This window comes from Carettochelys insculpta, chromosome 1, assembly GCF_033958435.1.
Source record: "Carettochelys insculpta isolate YL-2023 chromosome 1, ASM3395843v1, whole genome shotgun sequence".
Taxonomy (NCBI): Eukaryota; Metazoa; Chordata; order Testudines; family Carettochelyidae; genus Carettochelys; species Carettochelys insculpta.
The window spans coordinates 324,994,044-325,010,771 of NC_134137.1; the positions used below are offsets into that span (position 1 = coordinate 324,994,044).

Consider the following 16,728-nt stretch of genomic DNA (forward strand, 5'->3'; position numbering starts at 1 on the left):
TAGCAACATTATAACACTATGTGCATTAATGTGCTATGAACATAAAACAAAACATTATGATTTTAGAAAGTGAAAGCTCTTTCAAACTGGCATGTCAATCACTCACTTCGTTATCTGCAGGATCATTACTTCACGTTGCTCAAACTACTTTACATTTTAGCAATCTGTTTTCTTAAATCATAATGTTTGTGAAGTAGGTGAGACCAAAGTAAGATCTACTGGACAGCTGTCCATGGGCCACATTACCTGGAATGAGCAAAAGTGGCTAGCAAACATACACCAAACACTAACATTTCACCAAGAACATGCTGATATTGCAACACCAGATTCACCATAGCATCACACATTTTCATTAGAACCCTTTCTCTGAATTAAATGCACAGGCATCACTCATTCTCGCATGAAGACACAACTGCTGCAAACCTTATTGCACTAAAATCTATTATTTTTCTATGGAAAACCTGTATGGAACACTTAAAATACTTAAAACTGTCTTATTAATTATGGTATTTTGTTGTTTAAATTACACAAAAAAATTTTAGATCATGTTTCTGGAAACTAACCTGCTGATAGTGAGATTGTTCATTTTAAAATTAGGTATTCTGCTATGTTGCATTACACCATGTTATTTACAAAAAGTACAATAAGATCTATTTCAATTCAAAGATGAATTAGAAAAATATAAAATATTTCATCTTAAGTGTACAAAATACAGAATGAATGTGAACAGTAAGTGTCCTTGTCCATAATATAAGTGGCAAGGAAACAAAGTGAACTGAAATGAGGAAAACATTCATAGTCCACAAAGTAGATATCCTGGCATGTCTTGAAGTTCACAGTGCAGCTTAGCACTGTGTCAATGTGGTTTACTTAGAACATCTCCCCACTAGCAGCAGTTCAATATTTCAGCACGTGGCATATCACAATTCTGAATATCAGACAGAATTGCTATGGTGTGCCTCACCTGGACCTGTCTCAAACACATCCTCTGAACTCACAAAACCAGACAGACCCTCAGCACCAACCCGGACTTTATATGCCGTTCCTGGTGTTAAACCCTTTAACACAAAGAAGCTCCGAGAACCATTTACAATTTCTTTTTTCCAATCTTCTTTGCCTATAAAAATTTTAGGAAAACAACAAGTTGGAATATTTTAAGTTACTATATGCTACTCTCCTGTACTCAAAACACTTTCTATATAGTCAGTTGACTAAACTTAGATTCCTTGAAAAAATAACTGCTTTCTTCAAAAAGAATATAATTTTAGGCACAATAATGATTGTCAGCATTATAGAACATATTATCTATATAGAAGAATACTATTTAAATAAGAATGCTTATTTTATAGATTTGTTCCACTGCATTACAGATAATTATTTTGCATCTGGTTAAAGAAATGTGTTTGATTTTGCAATTATTTATCACATAAAGAAAACATTTATTCACTGAATTTGATAATGCTTGCGGCACTTTTAATCAACCTTTACTTTTGGTGAGAAATTTTCTTTAAACTCTGAAGATGATGTGGAAATAGTTCCTGATTGTTCAGAATGTCTTCCTCACATTTACATGTACCTTTTTTGAAATAATCTCAAGTAATTCTATGCAATGTTCAGAACAAAACTTTAGTCTTTCCACAAGAAGACATAATTACAGTTGAACCTGAGAGTTATGAACACTTTCGGGATGAAGGTTGGTTGTAACTCTGAACAAAACATTATGGTTGTTCTTCCAAAGTTTACGCATGCACAGTGACTTAATACACTCTTGAAACTTTAAGATGCAGAAGAAAAATGCTGCTTTTAACCATCTATATTTAAACGAAAGCAGCATAGAAACAGTTTACTTGACATCTAAAATCTTTTTAAAATTATCTATTTTTAGTAGCTCAAAGTTATTGCAGTATTATGCTATATTTGCTTTTTGTCAGTGCTGCTGTGTGATTGTGTACTTCCAGGTCTGAATGAGATGTCTGTTGACCGGTCAGTTTTTAACTCTGGTGATCGTAACTCTGAGGAGCTGTACACTACCTTTTGCATTTATTCATGTTATAAGAACATTATACTGGAAGCATGTCCATTTCATGAACTCAGCATCTGAAAATTGATGCATTATCAACATTAAATCAAACTGCTCCTATAAAGGGTTAGAGCTTTATTTTTATTATTAACTACATGCTAATGTGTGGGCAGAAGTTTGTTGTTGCTTATATGATATTTGGTTGATGCTGTTTTAAGAATTAACTTAACAAGATTTGTGTTTGTTTGGTGCTTTTTTATTTTGATGTATGTATTTGTGTCACTTTAATTTTATTCTGACTTTTAATGGAACCACCACAATAAATTTTCACTGCACAGATCCACAGCTCCAGAAAATTAAAGGTAGTAATGGTTCTTCTTGATAAGAGTTGAAGTAACACAAAGGAACAAAGGTTTATTTTCTAAGCATCATGTATCCTATATTTATTTACTATATTAATGTGACTCAGTCTGCTAGATCAAATTAAAAGATATTTTTCTAGACATTTAAAAAACTATCAATAAAGCTAGCTCCACATATGCCAAATTCAATTATGAAAATATTTAAAAATATATCTCAGCACTTAAAGTAATTAAATGAAATGACTTCTTACTGCCTGCTACACCATATTCAACATAAAAGTTCACATGATCTGGTCCCTCATATTCCCAACTGATATTGGCATAGGTCTCAGCAGCAGATGCAGTAACATTTCTGATCCTTGGATAAACAGGATGCACTGAATGCACAATAGAAAAACAAAGGAAAATATGAAATTGTGGCTCCACGCATATAATAAAATTTAAATAAACTACTATGCTACTTTGGAACACATATATGGAATGTACAGTCCAGTCATACTATTTTCATTATTGAAAATTAGTGACTAAAATATAGTATTAGCACATGCGGTAGTTCAACTGCAAGGAATCACTACACTATCAAATTAGAAAGGAGAACTAACACTATGAACTCTACTGTGCATGGCCTATACTACTAAAATTGTCAAACACTTTAAAATACCAAACTGCCAAAGCCCTGGAAAGTACAACTGTTTAAATCTCTAAAAGTACAATGCAGACAGCTCAGAACTGAAGAGCATCCTACAGGTCACTCAGTGCTGGAAACTGTAGAACAGGATATACAGTAATGCAGATAAAAAATTTCTTGATTATACGTGAATTTTCCAGATCCCATGAAAGCTCGTCACCTAATACATTATTCTGTTAGTCTTTAAAGCGCTGCAGGACTTCTTTTTTTGTCTTGTGAAGATACAGACTAACATGGCTACCTCTCTGTGACTGTTTATTTTATGTGGTATTTCTCAGACTTTGAAAATTCCCCACTTTGGGCCCTGTATAGAATTTCGCTTTTCAACTGTCTCTACTGAATTTATAATGATAAAAAGGATCACAATACCCTTATAGAATGTTGGACAAACATTATGTATGACAGGGGAGGTTACAAAAAAAGGGTTTCTGAGCATCCTTCATCAGCAGAGATAGTAGAAAAGAAGAAACATAAAAAGAGTAAGAACAGTTTTACATAAGAAAATGTTTAAATAACACTGCAGACAACAGAATCTTTCTTACCTGTTAAGTGAACCAACACATGCATAGTCTAAGTTCATGCAGTATTCTTTACAACTAGCTTTACTTGACAAAATTATGAAAGGGACAAGGTAATGTAAATTACGTTGAAAGCAAGCCAGATTATAGATATGCTAAACCCTAACATTTATAGATGAACATTTATTAAAAAGTATCAGTTAACATTTCAGACTTTTATTTTAAATATTCTATCAACAATTCAGTAATCAATAGTAACTTTTGCCCACCAAAAAGTTAATTTTAGATTTTAGTTCATGCATATTAATTCTAGTCCATTCTTAAAAAGCAATTAATGAGTATGCAGACACTGTCTTCTAGGGAAAAAATCCAAGAGCCATATAATTTTATTTTCTGGTTCTGGAAAACTGAGTGAGGTAGGACAATCTTATATACTCTCTGACAATCTTTGGGAGATACTGCATTTTTCTCTCTCTTTTATTGCTATGATTTAAAAGGTGGGAACCTATATTTTTCAGTGTTCCATTATTTTGGATACTCAATCTTTGATGCATAGCCTCAAAATACCTAAAATGTGATTGTTTGAGGTGCTTAGCACCCAAAACTCCAATCGACATCAATGTAAGCTGCAGTGCTCAGCACTTCAGAAAATTAGGCCCCTCTTGTTTCTGACTGGTAACCCTAAAATTGAGGTACCCAAAATAAGTGTATACTTTTGAAACTATAGACCATACAACATCCAGCTGTTAATTCAGACCTTAGTCAAATAGAGACATACAGGAAGTCAACAATAGTAAATCCAGACTGAGATGTAAGTGGATGGTTTTTGTTTCTGTTTTTGAACACAATGAAGTGGGTGGCTAAACAAGAAGGCTGTGTCTTCTACACGTAACAAAAAACTTCAAAATGGAATAAGCTCTTAGGAAAAATGAGATCGTAGGGATAAGGGGATTTCGATGTTGGCGGGGTCCTTTCGAAAAGGACCCCCATGTAGATGAGCCATGCGGGAATGTACTGTGGCAATTTTGAAGTGCATTTCAGTGCCTCATTAGTATCCTTCAATCTAGCCATTAGCACGGCCATTTCGAAGTTTTTGGTAAGTGTAGATGTAGCCAAAGAGTAACAGAAGCCCAAAAACTCACTGTCGCATGAAACTGATTTCACTACTTGAAAAAAACAGGCAGACCCACATCTCAGTATAACCATTATCAAAATATTCTGGTTAGAAGAGTTGGAATCAAGAGTTTGCATATACAAGAAAGATTGACTGAAAAGAGTTACGTATATCATGGCAAAAAGACATTCCCTTCAAAATGTGGTCCTTTTCCTATATGCAGAGAAAGCATTAGACTTCAGTGAGTAGGACAAGTTTATTATAGATCCTTAAGTAGCTACATTTTGGTTACTTCTTTTAAAGAAATATATTTACTTTATAGTTCTTCAGCTGGGATATTCTAAAATAGAAACTGGTTTCAGTATTCTTGTTTGCCCAAAGGTATTGTGAAAATAGGCTTTTTTCCACAACATACGTCATCCTGAAATCCATCTACATAGAAATCCAGGCCAATGCATTCTCTAAGTGGTTTTCCTTCAGGGAACAATGAATGACAACAAAGGGATCCTGACTGAAATTCACATCTTACACCTATTTATAAATGGACAAAATTTATTTCTATTAAAGCAAGACTATACATTTATTCAGCTTAGAGCAGAAGTAGCTCCTGCATTATCTCTTTTAATATCACCTCAGCAAAATGAATTAGTAATGTGAAATAAATTCCTGAACAAGAACTTATCTGCTGCAAGATAACTGTGCAATAACAGCTGAACTAATTTAGGATTTGATGCAATGACCCCTGATGTCAATGGAAAGAATCCCATTCGTTTTGTCTACACTAGCCCCCTTCTTTGAAGGGGGCATGGTAATCAGCCTGATCAGAGAATACTAATGAAGTGCTGCGATGAATATGCAGCACTTCATTAGGCTAATTCTCCCTGCAGCAACATGAAGTGTTAGACTTCAAAGTGGTGGCATGCCGTGTAGCCGTGGGCACTTCGAAGTGCCTTTACTCCCTTTAAAGATTTCTAATCTTCATTTAAAGACTCCAAATGATAGAAAATGTACAATTCTCAAACTTCATTGCATCACAACCCTCTTCTGACAAGAGAAATAACGATATGATCCTGCTTGAGCCCCTCCAATCTGGCTGGAGGGCCAAAGCCAAAGTCCCACTTCCCAAGTGGTCAGTGGGAGGGGCAAGGCAGAAACCTTTTAAAATGAGTCCCACCAACCAGGGCCAAAGCCCTTAAGCTCCTGCCACAGGCAGTGGGGTTCAGATTTTGGTTCTGGTCCCAGATCTCAGAAATTGTAATGCCAGTTCTGGTGACCCAATTAAAATTAAGTCACAGCCCACTTTGGGGTCCTGACCCACAGTTTGAGAACCACTGCACCATATCACTTGGTAGACTGTTCCAATGGCTAATTAAATTCCCCATTAAAAATGTCCATTTCATTTCCTTTTTGAACTTCTCCAACTTAATTTTATACCTTTTGATCTAACTAGACTTCTAGAATTGCTAGATTAAAGACCCTGTGGCACTGGAAAATTTTCCTTGTATGACCAACTGTGGACAATGGCCAAGTTGCATCTGTTCTTTGTTCTTTTAGTACTTTTGGTTCTATATCAAACCAACTCTCTGATTCATGTTCCAGTTTTGTAGACATACTCTCACCTGATTCTTATAAATGGCTATTTTTACAGGGTCTTACTTGATTATTAATTGCTCAGATTTGTTTTCTAAGTTTTTCTTGCTGCCTACATCAACACGAGAGGCTTTTCCTGGCAAAAATGGACTTTTGTCAGGAAAAACCATAGAGTGTCTACACGTAAAATATGTGTTCTGTTGACAGTTTGTCAACAAAACCTAGCACATATGCCCATTCAGGTATAACACCTCTCTTGACAGTGTTCTGTCGACAAAACAGCCATGTAGACACTCCTGGGCCCTTTTGTTGACAGGGTTTCCAGTTCACTGGGTAGCCCTGTTTGCAGAGCTTCCAGTCAGCTATTCTGTTGAAAGAGGGCGGGGGGGCAGTTTAGCTGCTCTCTGTCAACAGAGTGGATTGCTCTTTTAATCAGCTTGCAACACTGACTTCTGTTGACAGAGACTTCTTGCATAGATACATCCCCTGAAAATAGTATTTTGAAGAAAGAGTTCAGTTACCCAGCCATTTTTAAAACATAATTAATTTTGTATTTCTCCTTTTTTAATTAACATATTTTCCATAAGGCTTACAAAAACTAGGAGGTTCGTTTTTTCTTTTAATGTCCATCTTATGCATCATGTTCTCACATTGCATAATACTGCACGTTACATAATGCAATATGATTTTGGCAGCCTACGGTGATGAAAACCAAAGGTCTGCGTGCTTGGACACCAAGTGCCTGTCATAAATCTACCCAAATTCTTGCTTTCTGGGTCAGCACACCTCAAATGGCAATTAACCTTTAGCTCAGAAAACCGAGGCTTCTCAGCACTCATCACCAATGCATAAAAGCCTGTTGGCAGGTGCTCTGAAACTGTACCAGTATACCAATTGGTTTTTAACAAAAAGAAAAAAAAGCTTACCATTCTTGTGAGGAAATGCCTTCAGTACAAAGAGTAAATGTGCATTAAATTCTCTGCTCCTGAAACTATACAATAGTGCTAATCAAGCAATAATTTGATAGCTCCACAAATAACGGACTGGGTTATTACGAAGCTAACGAGTTTACATGGGCTGATTGATTATTGTTCAGCTACTGCCAACAAATTTTTCTCTGCTGACCATGATACAGCAGGGTTATGATGCTAAAATACTGTTGGCATTTATTAATGACTATGGCTCCACTTTTACAGTGGGAAGCACCTTCTGCAGCCTCACTAGTTTCAGCAGAACTTTCTCGTACGAAGGTTCATATGCCTGAATCGAATCACAGGATCAAAGGACCAGGACCAAAATAATAATTTATTTTTAAATCAATGACAACTGCTGTTATTTTCCCTCTCTAACAATAATCGTATACTAACCTTCCAGGTATTTACTAACTTAGTTCCTCTAGATAACTATGTTCATACAGTTGGTAAATTGAGCAATGAGATACAAATTTTTAAAAGTGACGCAGATTTTTTTCAATATTTAGCTAAACTGAATAGCTAATTAAATTCCCTCAGTAATGCTCCAATCATGTGACAAGCTCACCATCAAACATGACTTCATGTGGATCCTCATATCCCTGATTCCTGCAATAGTACACTACTACCCCATGAACAAAGTGGTGCGTTGAGTAGGGAATACACATCTCTAGACTTTTGTACAGTGACATGATGTTGAATGTACAAATGCCTTGTGCGATTTCTGTTTATTACCCTGACATTTCTGAGGCACTATTACACAATTAGAGGTAGACGAGAAAAATCCTCTAGAATGTAAACTACGAAAAGAAAAAAAGTAGCAGTTAATGCCATAAATTGACAGTCGGGAAATTAATTTTTGTTAAAAGACAGCTATTGCAGAATGAAACATTTTCCCCTGCAACAGCAAGAATGTTTTGCTTTTCCAGAATTAAGAGATGCAAATATGCTATTCTCATGGGAGTTGCTGAGATTCTACTAGTAGAATGCCACAGGCTATTCACATTCCTATCACGTCTAACTTGTTTCCTACACAATTTGCATGATTTTTGGGCCATGAAAGGTTAGTTACTGCAAGGAAGTAGTGATTAAATGCTACTACTAAGGAGTCATTACAGTCTTCTCCAGTCTACCCTCACAGTTATTATGAATATTTTAGTAAGGAAAATGAAGTGGCCTTGTTGACCAACTCTTCATGAGTGTTCAACATACAGAGGACTAGACGGAGGAAAGCATGGAGACTTCATTGGAAGGTGAACAACTATTACATTTAAATCTGTCCTTATTGATGGAATTGAGTGGGCTAGCTGTCATACAGAACCATACTAGGACAGAGTTATGCAGAGCATAGAAGACAAGGAAAAGTTTACAGTTGGTATGGTAAAAGGAAAGACAGCACATGGAAGAGACTAAAGAGGAAGATGACACAGTCCGAATGATAGGCAGGGAATGTGATCTCAGCTGCAGCATTTTATATGCAAAAAAGGTGGGAGAGGTGCACTGCAATGGTGTCAGTGAAGTCAAAGAGGAGGAGGCTACAGTACTTAAGACAGGACACGGTAAGGAGGATATGGTAAGGGTCCCAATGCAGAGTTTTAGCTGAAGAGAAAATGCACAATTAATTTTACAGGCCAACAGTCTGACAGATCAGTCATTTGTATATGGTGTCAGAAAGCTATTGTGGCTTTCATCCCCAGTCTGCACCACTGGTACTCTTCTCTATCCTCCTGATTTGTGGTATGAGGAAAAGATAACTAGCAGCAACAATCATATCAATTTGAGAAAAGGCTAAATATTCAGGAAATCAACCTCAAGTACTTATTGTAGTATCTGAGCACCACACAATCTGGCTGCACATTCTCTTTCCTCTCAGGAAGGAACCCTCTCAGGTAGGAACCCTCTCAGGTAGGAAAGTCCATTAGCCCTATTTTTTTTGAAATGGGAAACTGAGGCATGGAGAAGTTAAGTTACTTGCCTGGTGCCATGCAGGAAGCATATCACAAAACAGGGAATCATTCTTGGTTCTCCTGAGCCCTGGCAAGTAAGTACCCTACCAACAGAACCATCCTTAATCAGTGTTCTCATCAGTAGCACAAACTTGCTACTGCGTTTACTGAGATGATCAACACCTTAACTCAAACTCGGAGACAGAAATGCTGCTGAGAATGGTTTTCAGTCCACAGTATACAGCTACATATAGTATGTACAAGTGATACAATCAAAAAAGTGTAGTTTCAAGCTCAGTGCCTAACTTCTTTTTGCAACAACAAAAGTAATATTTTAATAATGATCATAATTTGGGGTTAATACAAAGAATAGGATACTCTCCTAATATATTCAATTGATTACTATTTCAGTGTTAAGGGTTCTGAAGATTATGCAAATAATTGGGTGGCTCTGTGTATATTACGCCAGTTTATCTCATCTGCACTGGAGGTATTTATCTTCCTTGTTGCTCATTCTTTCTCCCTTCCTTAATGACCTATTTATAGTAGCTGATGATAGAAGTGCTAGGTGGGACTGAAGTCAAGCAATATCAGTAATGTAATACATCCAGCTTCCTCTTCGTAATCTTATCTTTTATATCAAACAGCCTTAAGTCCAACCAGGTGATGAATTGCAAAAGAAGCATAAATACACATTTATGAAGTTAATCTATTTTCTAAGGGCCAATATTTTATGTGGCGTGTATGTTTTATATATGCAGTTTTAAGATGAATGTATTTTAACCAGCAATTGCTTTTAAAAAACACCTTTATGAGGAGTTGCTTATTCTGAGTTAACAGAAGTCATGGAGATGGTCAAACAGAACAGGGTTAACAAAGAGCAAGACCTTATACATATAAATTGGAAAATAAACTGAGTGTGGCAGGGTGATCTATCCAGTTAAGTGAGGACTGTATTTCCCTCTTCAGTAAGCTAGGCTGGTGGAAGAAAGTCAGATTTGCATGACAAAGGAGGTGTGGATGTCCTGACCATCCTTTGTATCCTGTCTACACATAAAAGCAGATTGATCATTTGATCTGCTCTGTTGGCAAAAGGGCTTCCTGGAGCACCTACACAGCTTTTTTGTTGACAGTTTCTGTCTACAAAACACATTTTGCGTGTAGATGCTTTGTGAGTTCTGTCTACAAAACTCTCTAGTATACAGGTAGCCAGTATGAAAAAAAAGAAAAAGAAAAGAAAAAAGAAAAAACTCTCTTTGGCTATGTCTGCACTGGAGAGTTTTGTAGCCAAAACTAGGGTTTTGTTGATAAAACTCAAGCAGCACCTACACACAAGACTAAAAATCCACATAGGTGCTTCAAGGGTGCCCTTTTGTCGACAGAGCGAATCAAAAGATCGATCCACTTTTATCTGTAAACATGATCTGTCAAAAGAAGTTTTGTTGGAACGCCTTTTTGGACAGTAACTTCTGCAGACAGATAGATGCTTCTAGTGTAGACGTAGCCAGATTTTACTTTCTCTAAATTGCTGCAGTCTTTTTAACTTCTCACAACAGGGTAAGGAAACCATCTTTTTATTTCACTCTGTATTTTTTCACCTTATGTGAACATGGCAGAGCACTTACTTCTCTTAGTTTTGACCTAAAATATTCTGGGATGCCTGACACAGTCATCTTCCACTGACAAGCACTACCTTTCCGATCGGACTAATCCACCCAGAGGTAATCAAAAGAATCTCAAGATTAGCAATCAACAACTAAGAAAAACTGGGGGAAAAAAAGGTTACTACTGTTGTTTAAAAGATTAGGAGAGGTAGCATACAGTGCATTTTAGAGTTCACTTCTGCTTAGAGAGACAGCAAAAAAAGTATTGGCTTGGAAGGCAGGGGATTTATTTTGAGAATATGGTAAAAAGTGTGAGCTATTGTTTACTTTTAGATGTGCTTGATTCTGCACTTTTAGGTGTGGTTCTACTCTGAATATGGCATCTTGGGTTGTCCCGTTGACTTGCACCACAAATGTGCTGGTCTTCAGAGGGTCAAACGGGAAAAAACACAGGACACTTGTACTCTTCCAAGCTCTGCTTGGAAAATAAACTCTGCCACTTGAGATGAGAAATTGAGGTGCTATTTTCAAAAGACTGCAGATGCTCAAAACTGGATCACATGGTCTACTGTGATTTGGGGCTTTGCTCTCTAGCAATTGGGTTCAATGCACTATTGAACTCCCTAGAGTTAGCTGTACTTCGATGGGAGTGAGGGGTGGAGGGAAGGCAGCAATTGTTTCTGTGTCAGTAATGGAAACTGTTTAATCACACTGACCCAGTAATTATCATTATTACTGTCTGAGTTAAATCCCTTGGAGATGAACATGACAGCTGACATTTCACAGTGGTCATTTTGGGTTGTCTGAGAACTTACTTGAATGTCTACTTCTGTTACATTTGGTTAACATTTTTAAAGTTTTCTTTGAAATCATAAGAACTAGAAATGTCTTTTTTTTTTCAAGTAAGGCTGAAATTAGTCCCTCCATTATTGATGTGGAATCTACTTTTCTCAGTGGTCTTTTACAGTTGGAACTCTGGGGCTTAGTGTAGGGTGACCACGAAGAAGAATCCAATTCCTTTGCTCCCAGATGTATTGACCTTTCAAGTGATAAATGGAATGAAAAGCAGTTAAACCAAACCAAACCAAACCAACAAACCCTCTTGTTAAAGTAAGCGCTATACACCAGCAACACAACTGTCCTAAGAAGGTACCATTTCTATAAACATGATTCCAGAGTATAAACACTTTAAAACAAATTTGACTGAGACAACTGTTACTGGATAAGAATTGATGCAACTGACATCATTAAACATATCTGATTGCTTTGGATGCAATTTCCACTGGACAATGCCTTTATATTGTCAAGTGTATAAAAACTTTTGGTAGGAGATTGTATATATAAGTATTTATTTGTGAAACATATTCTGAGAACCTACTGACTCATGGGAAACAGAGATATCAATTATGTTGTCACAGTAAATTGTATAATTAAATGACTTGTGCATAGTCACCTGTATGACTCGTAAGTACATTAAAATGTTCGCAGCTGCTTATTGGAACTGTATACAATGGGCTCTGCTCTTATCCATGGTCTCAATCGCTTCACTTTTCCAAAGCTATCACAAGAGCAATTTGTGTGAAAGTTCTAACAAAGGGACCGGCTACCTCACAAAGGAACAAAAAGAGCTGAATCCAAAGCCAAATATAAACACGTCTCAAACAGTAAATCAATAACGGAAGGAAATTGCCTTGGGTGCTCAGTTGTTAGACCTGTGAGCTTAAGAGGAGACATAGAAAATTGTTGCCTATCTGTCTGTTCAACACAATCCCTCCTCTGTGCAGGCTTTCTGTGAACTTCAGACATATAGCAGAGGAGAAATTCACCTAAGGTGTTGTCAGTAATCTACTTCCTAGCCACATTTTACTTGGAAGTGAACAAAAGTTGACCAAATGGACCAAATGGACAACAGCAACCCGTGCTCAGAACAAGGATGTTGCTCTTCCCAGAGAATGTGTGTGTGGCAGTACCAGTGCTGAAACAGTTGTTATAGTGGGGTTGCTGAAAGCCATTGAACAAAACTGGACATCCTGTACACGATGGAAACCACTTGAAAGCAAGGGGTGCACCAGTGCTGTCAGTTTCCATAGCTCGAGCACCTGGTAGACTCTTTTCAGTGTCTATGCTTATGTACATCTACATAGCGATCAGGCTACCAGAAAGGTAGCCTATTAAGTAAACAGTTTGTCCAGTCTCAAAGAATAGTTACTACAACAAAATATAGGCCTGTATATTCCCTCCTTACCAGCAGAAATGTCTCCATTTATAACACTGCAAAAATCCACACACTTACAAAATCATGCAGAGTTTTATTTTACCTTTGCCTGCCCCTACAGCAGGAGGGAGAATACCAGCTTTAATTGGGGAAAATAAAAACAGGACACTCTATAATTAGATACAACACCAAAGGGGACATACATATAAATACAAATTTTCATCATAAACCCTAAAAGCATGCACTAAGAGAAAGAGATCAAAGGAATAACAAATTAAATACACATTATGCTGAGCATAGATAGTGTATTCTAAAAGTTAGTATACATGCATTTATTAGTCTTGACTGTTCATGCTTGTTAACATTTGCTTTTTTTAAAAAAAAATACACTTTATGATGTAACTGGAATGCACCCATTACATTTACTAGGTTTCATACCAAGAAATAAATGGCAATACTAACAAACTATAAGTTTACCAAGTATGAAACAATTAAATCTAAAGCTTGCAATAAAACAGACTTTAAAATTAAAGTTGTGCAAAATTATCAAAGGCTGTATCATTAAATGTCCACAGTAATTGTATTTGTTTAAATCGAACTTCCATAATATTTTGAAGGATAGCACCTGCAATAGAAGAATTTTGTTACCAGATCCTAACTCGAAAAATGTCTAGAACAACATAAGCTTGTAGAGAGATATTCTTACTTCTAAGGTGACGTGGTGTCCCACACACTTTAACTCTTGTCCCTCCAGCCGCTCTGTGAACGTGCCCTACCATATGGTGGGACAAGTGTGTGGCAGCAGTGGCTCTTCTGGCCCTGGCGGTTTGTGCAGCAGGGTGGCTTGGGTGGCTCGAGGTGGGGCAGCTTGTGCTGCACAGTGCCTTAGGGGGCTTGGGTGTCACGGTGGCTCGGGGGGGGACTTGCGATGCACAGCAGCTCAGGGGCCTCGGGGGATGGCTCGCACTGCTGGGTGGCTCAGAGTGGCTCATGCCCCGTAACTCTAGTGGGTAAAATGGGGGTGGAGTGACCTGGCTGGGTGGGGGGAGGATGTGCCTGGCTGGGGAGGAAGATGCTGTGCCTGTCGGGCCAGGGGGTTGGCACCTGTCAGTGGGGGTGGGGCTGTGCCAATCTGGTAAATTACTTTTGGACACCGCTGCTTTAACTGGTGACCTATCATATTGGTGACTGTTTAACTATCATTCTGCTCTTTGTTCTAGATGTGGCACTACATTTACAGTACATACATGGCAAAACACTTAGACTATATATTTAAAGTTATTGTGATGTAGAGATTGGTATTGTTTTATACTTTATAGATTTTTAGCCAAACTTTATTGGTCAGTATTTCATGATTTTATTACTGGATGAAAGATAACAGCTAGATCAAAGTATCAGACCTGCTACCAGAAGAAGTCATGGAAGCACAATAATATATACTATAGATGACTTGGGGAAAGCACTCAAAACTTTGAAAGGCACATCCTAGCCCAGAAGAGAAAGCAGCTAAGGTCTTGTAAGAAAGTGAAATACAAAGGAGTCCTTTTACAACATTTTTTAATGCTTCAGTTGTGGTAGAAAAATTTTGCACATCTTTTCTGTAAAATCTATTTTAAAAAGTTCATACGAGTGCATATTAGGAATGCTGTACATCTTTTTTTTAATAAAGACTGCATCAGCAAGGACAATATACTAAGGCTGGGTCTACACTTGCCCCCAGCTTCGAAAGGGGCATGTTAATCAGGGCAACGGGAGATTACTAATGAAATGCTGCACTGCACATGCAGCACTTCATTAGGCTAATTCTTCCCTGTGGCAACTTTAAAGCTTCAAACTTTGAAGTGTCAGCATGTGTGTAGCCGCGGGTGGTTCGCAGTGCCTGCACTACTTCAAAGTCCCTTTGCTCCTCAAAATTTTGAGGCACTTTGAAGTGCTCACTGCTACACACATGATAGCACTTCCAAGTTCAATGTTTCGAAGTTGCCATGGGGGAGAATCAGCCTAATGAAGTGCTGTGTATTCACTGTAGCACTTCATTAGTAATCTCCCATCACCCTGACTAACATGTCCCCTTTGAAGTTAGGGCTTGTCTACACTTGCCCTCAACATTTTAAATAAAACACATAGGATTCTTTAAACATAAACTGAGCATCCTTTATACATACCCATCTTACCTTCATCCATAATTGTTATTGCTTCCTCAGTTATTTGACTTCCAGCTCCAACTGATGTTTGCGCGTAAAAGTAAAACTTGTATCGTGTGCTGTAATTTAAATTACTTAATATCAAGCTGGTCTCGTTTGCAGGAATTTTGATGTCTACCAAAGGACCTAATTCATGAGTGCTGTTAACTGTAATTGTCAGAAAAACATAAAGAGTTAGATGGTTTATCTCTGAACAGCTAATTAGAAACACAACCTAAATTACTGTTTTATAGCAAGGTACTGCCTTTCTTTGCAAATTTATCTCCAGCATTGCTCATTTTCTTATTTCAGAAATGATAAATACTGTCACGTTTGCTTTCTGACTTAATACATCAGCCATATGGTGAATAGAGGCTAGGCTGGTGTGGCTGTGTAAGGGGGCCCAAGGTGCAGTTTACTCCCTCCTGCAAGGAGCAGGGAGACAGGGAGATATTTTTACCAGTACAAAGACTAAAGACATTTTCCAAAGCACCTAGGTGACTTAGGAATCTAAGCCCCATTTTGAAAAATACTTTAGTGCCAGATCATCAAAGGTGTCTATGAGCCTAAGGACATAGCTATTCTTCTCCATACACAGAATACACCATTCTGGCACTGGGAAATCTGGGGCACCACTGGGTCTTATCATCAAAGGTGTCTATGAGCCTAAGGACATAGCTATTCTTCTCCATACACAGAATACACCATTCTGGCACTGGGAAATCTGGGGCACCACTGGGTCTTAATGTCCACTCACCTACCTTTTCCTATCCCTGTTCTGTGGCTCTGCTTCCTCCGGGAGGACGTACTCGACTTAAAAGGGAAAATCTCTGACTTACCTATGAGCAGAACCTGTGAAAGAGCTAAGTGGTAATGCACTCATTTAACAGGCATTTGCCAACCCTCGCTAGCTTCTGCCTAAGGATGTAGATAGTTGTCAAGCAGGCTAAGTGCCTAAATGTCTTTGCGCAATCTGGCCTTCAGGCACTTAGGAGCGCAAGTCAGGCTGAAAGTTACTTATGAAACTAGGACACCTGTGTCATTTTTGAAAATGGGACTTTTATGGTTTTGAAAAATGTATCCCTTCCAAACTGCAAAAAGTGAATGAATATGCAAAACTAATTACCTAAGAATAAAACACGCTAAATGCTGGGACAAAAATAAGCAAATGATTATCACTGATACATATTTATACATAAATCTGACACATTTGACTTGAATTCTGATAATTGCATGTGCACACACACTGCCTCTTACCCCCACACGCATATTTTACAGCCAAATGAACCCTTACTGTTACATATGCAGTGAATAAAATATTTCACATAGGATGAGCATCATGTTGCCACTAGGTTTGATTTTTTTTTTCATTTTCACAATATTTTACCTGAACATTTGTAAGCTGTAAATATCTGCACATATGTGCATGCTATATATGGTCCAAGAGGTTTTTTACATTTTGGCAATTGGTTCATGCTTCCTTTCAAAATATAATACAAATGTATGTATTTGCAACT

The 16,728-nt window shown here is 37.6% G+C and overlaps 1 protein-coding gene across 3 annotated transcripts in view; it reads right to left on the reverse strand.

Annotated features, from left to right (window-relative positions):
* Window positions 1-16,728, reverse strand: part of NRCAM (neuronal cell adhesion molecule) — a 312,466-nt gene that overhangs the window by 25,838 nt on the left and 269,900 nt on the right. For 2 of the 3 annotated variants that reach the window (XM_075014586.1, XM_075014600.1), the window contains 3 exons: window positions 15,203-15,379; window positions 2,634-2,759; window positions 965-1,117 (listed from right to left, as the gene is read on the reverse strand). In XM_075014586.1, the coding sequence (XP_074870687.1) occupies window positions 965-1,117; window positions 2,634-2,759; window positions 15,203-15,379 (456 nt within the window). Of the gene's footprint in view, window positions 1-964; window positions 1,118-2,633; window positions 2,760-15,193; window positions 15,380-16,728 lie in introns of all 3 variants that reach the window. The other variant, XM_075014593.1, reaches the window with a different exon arrangement.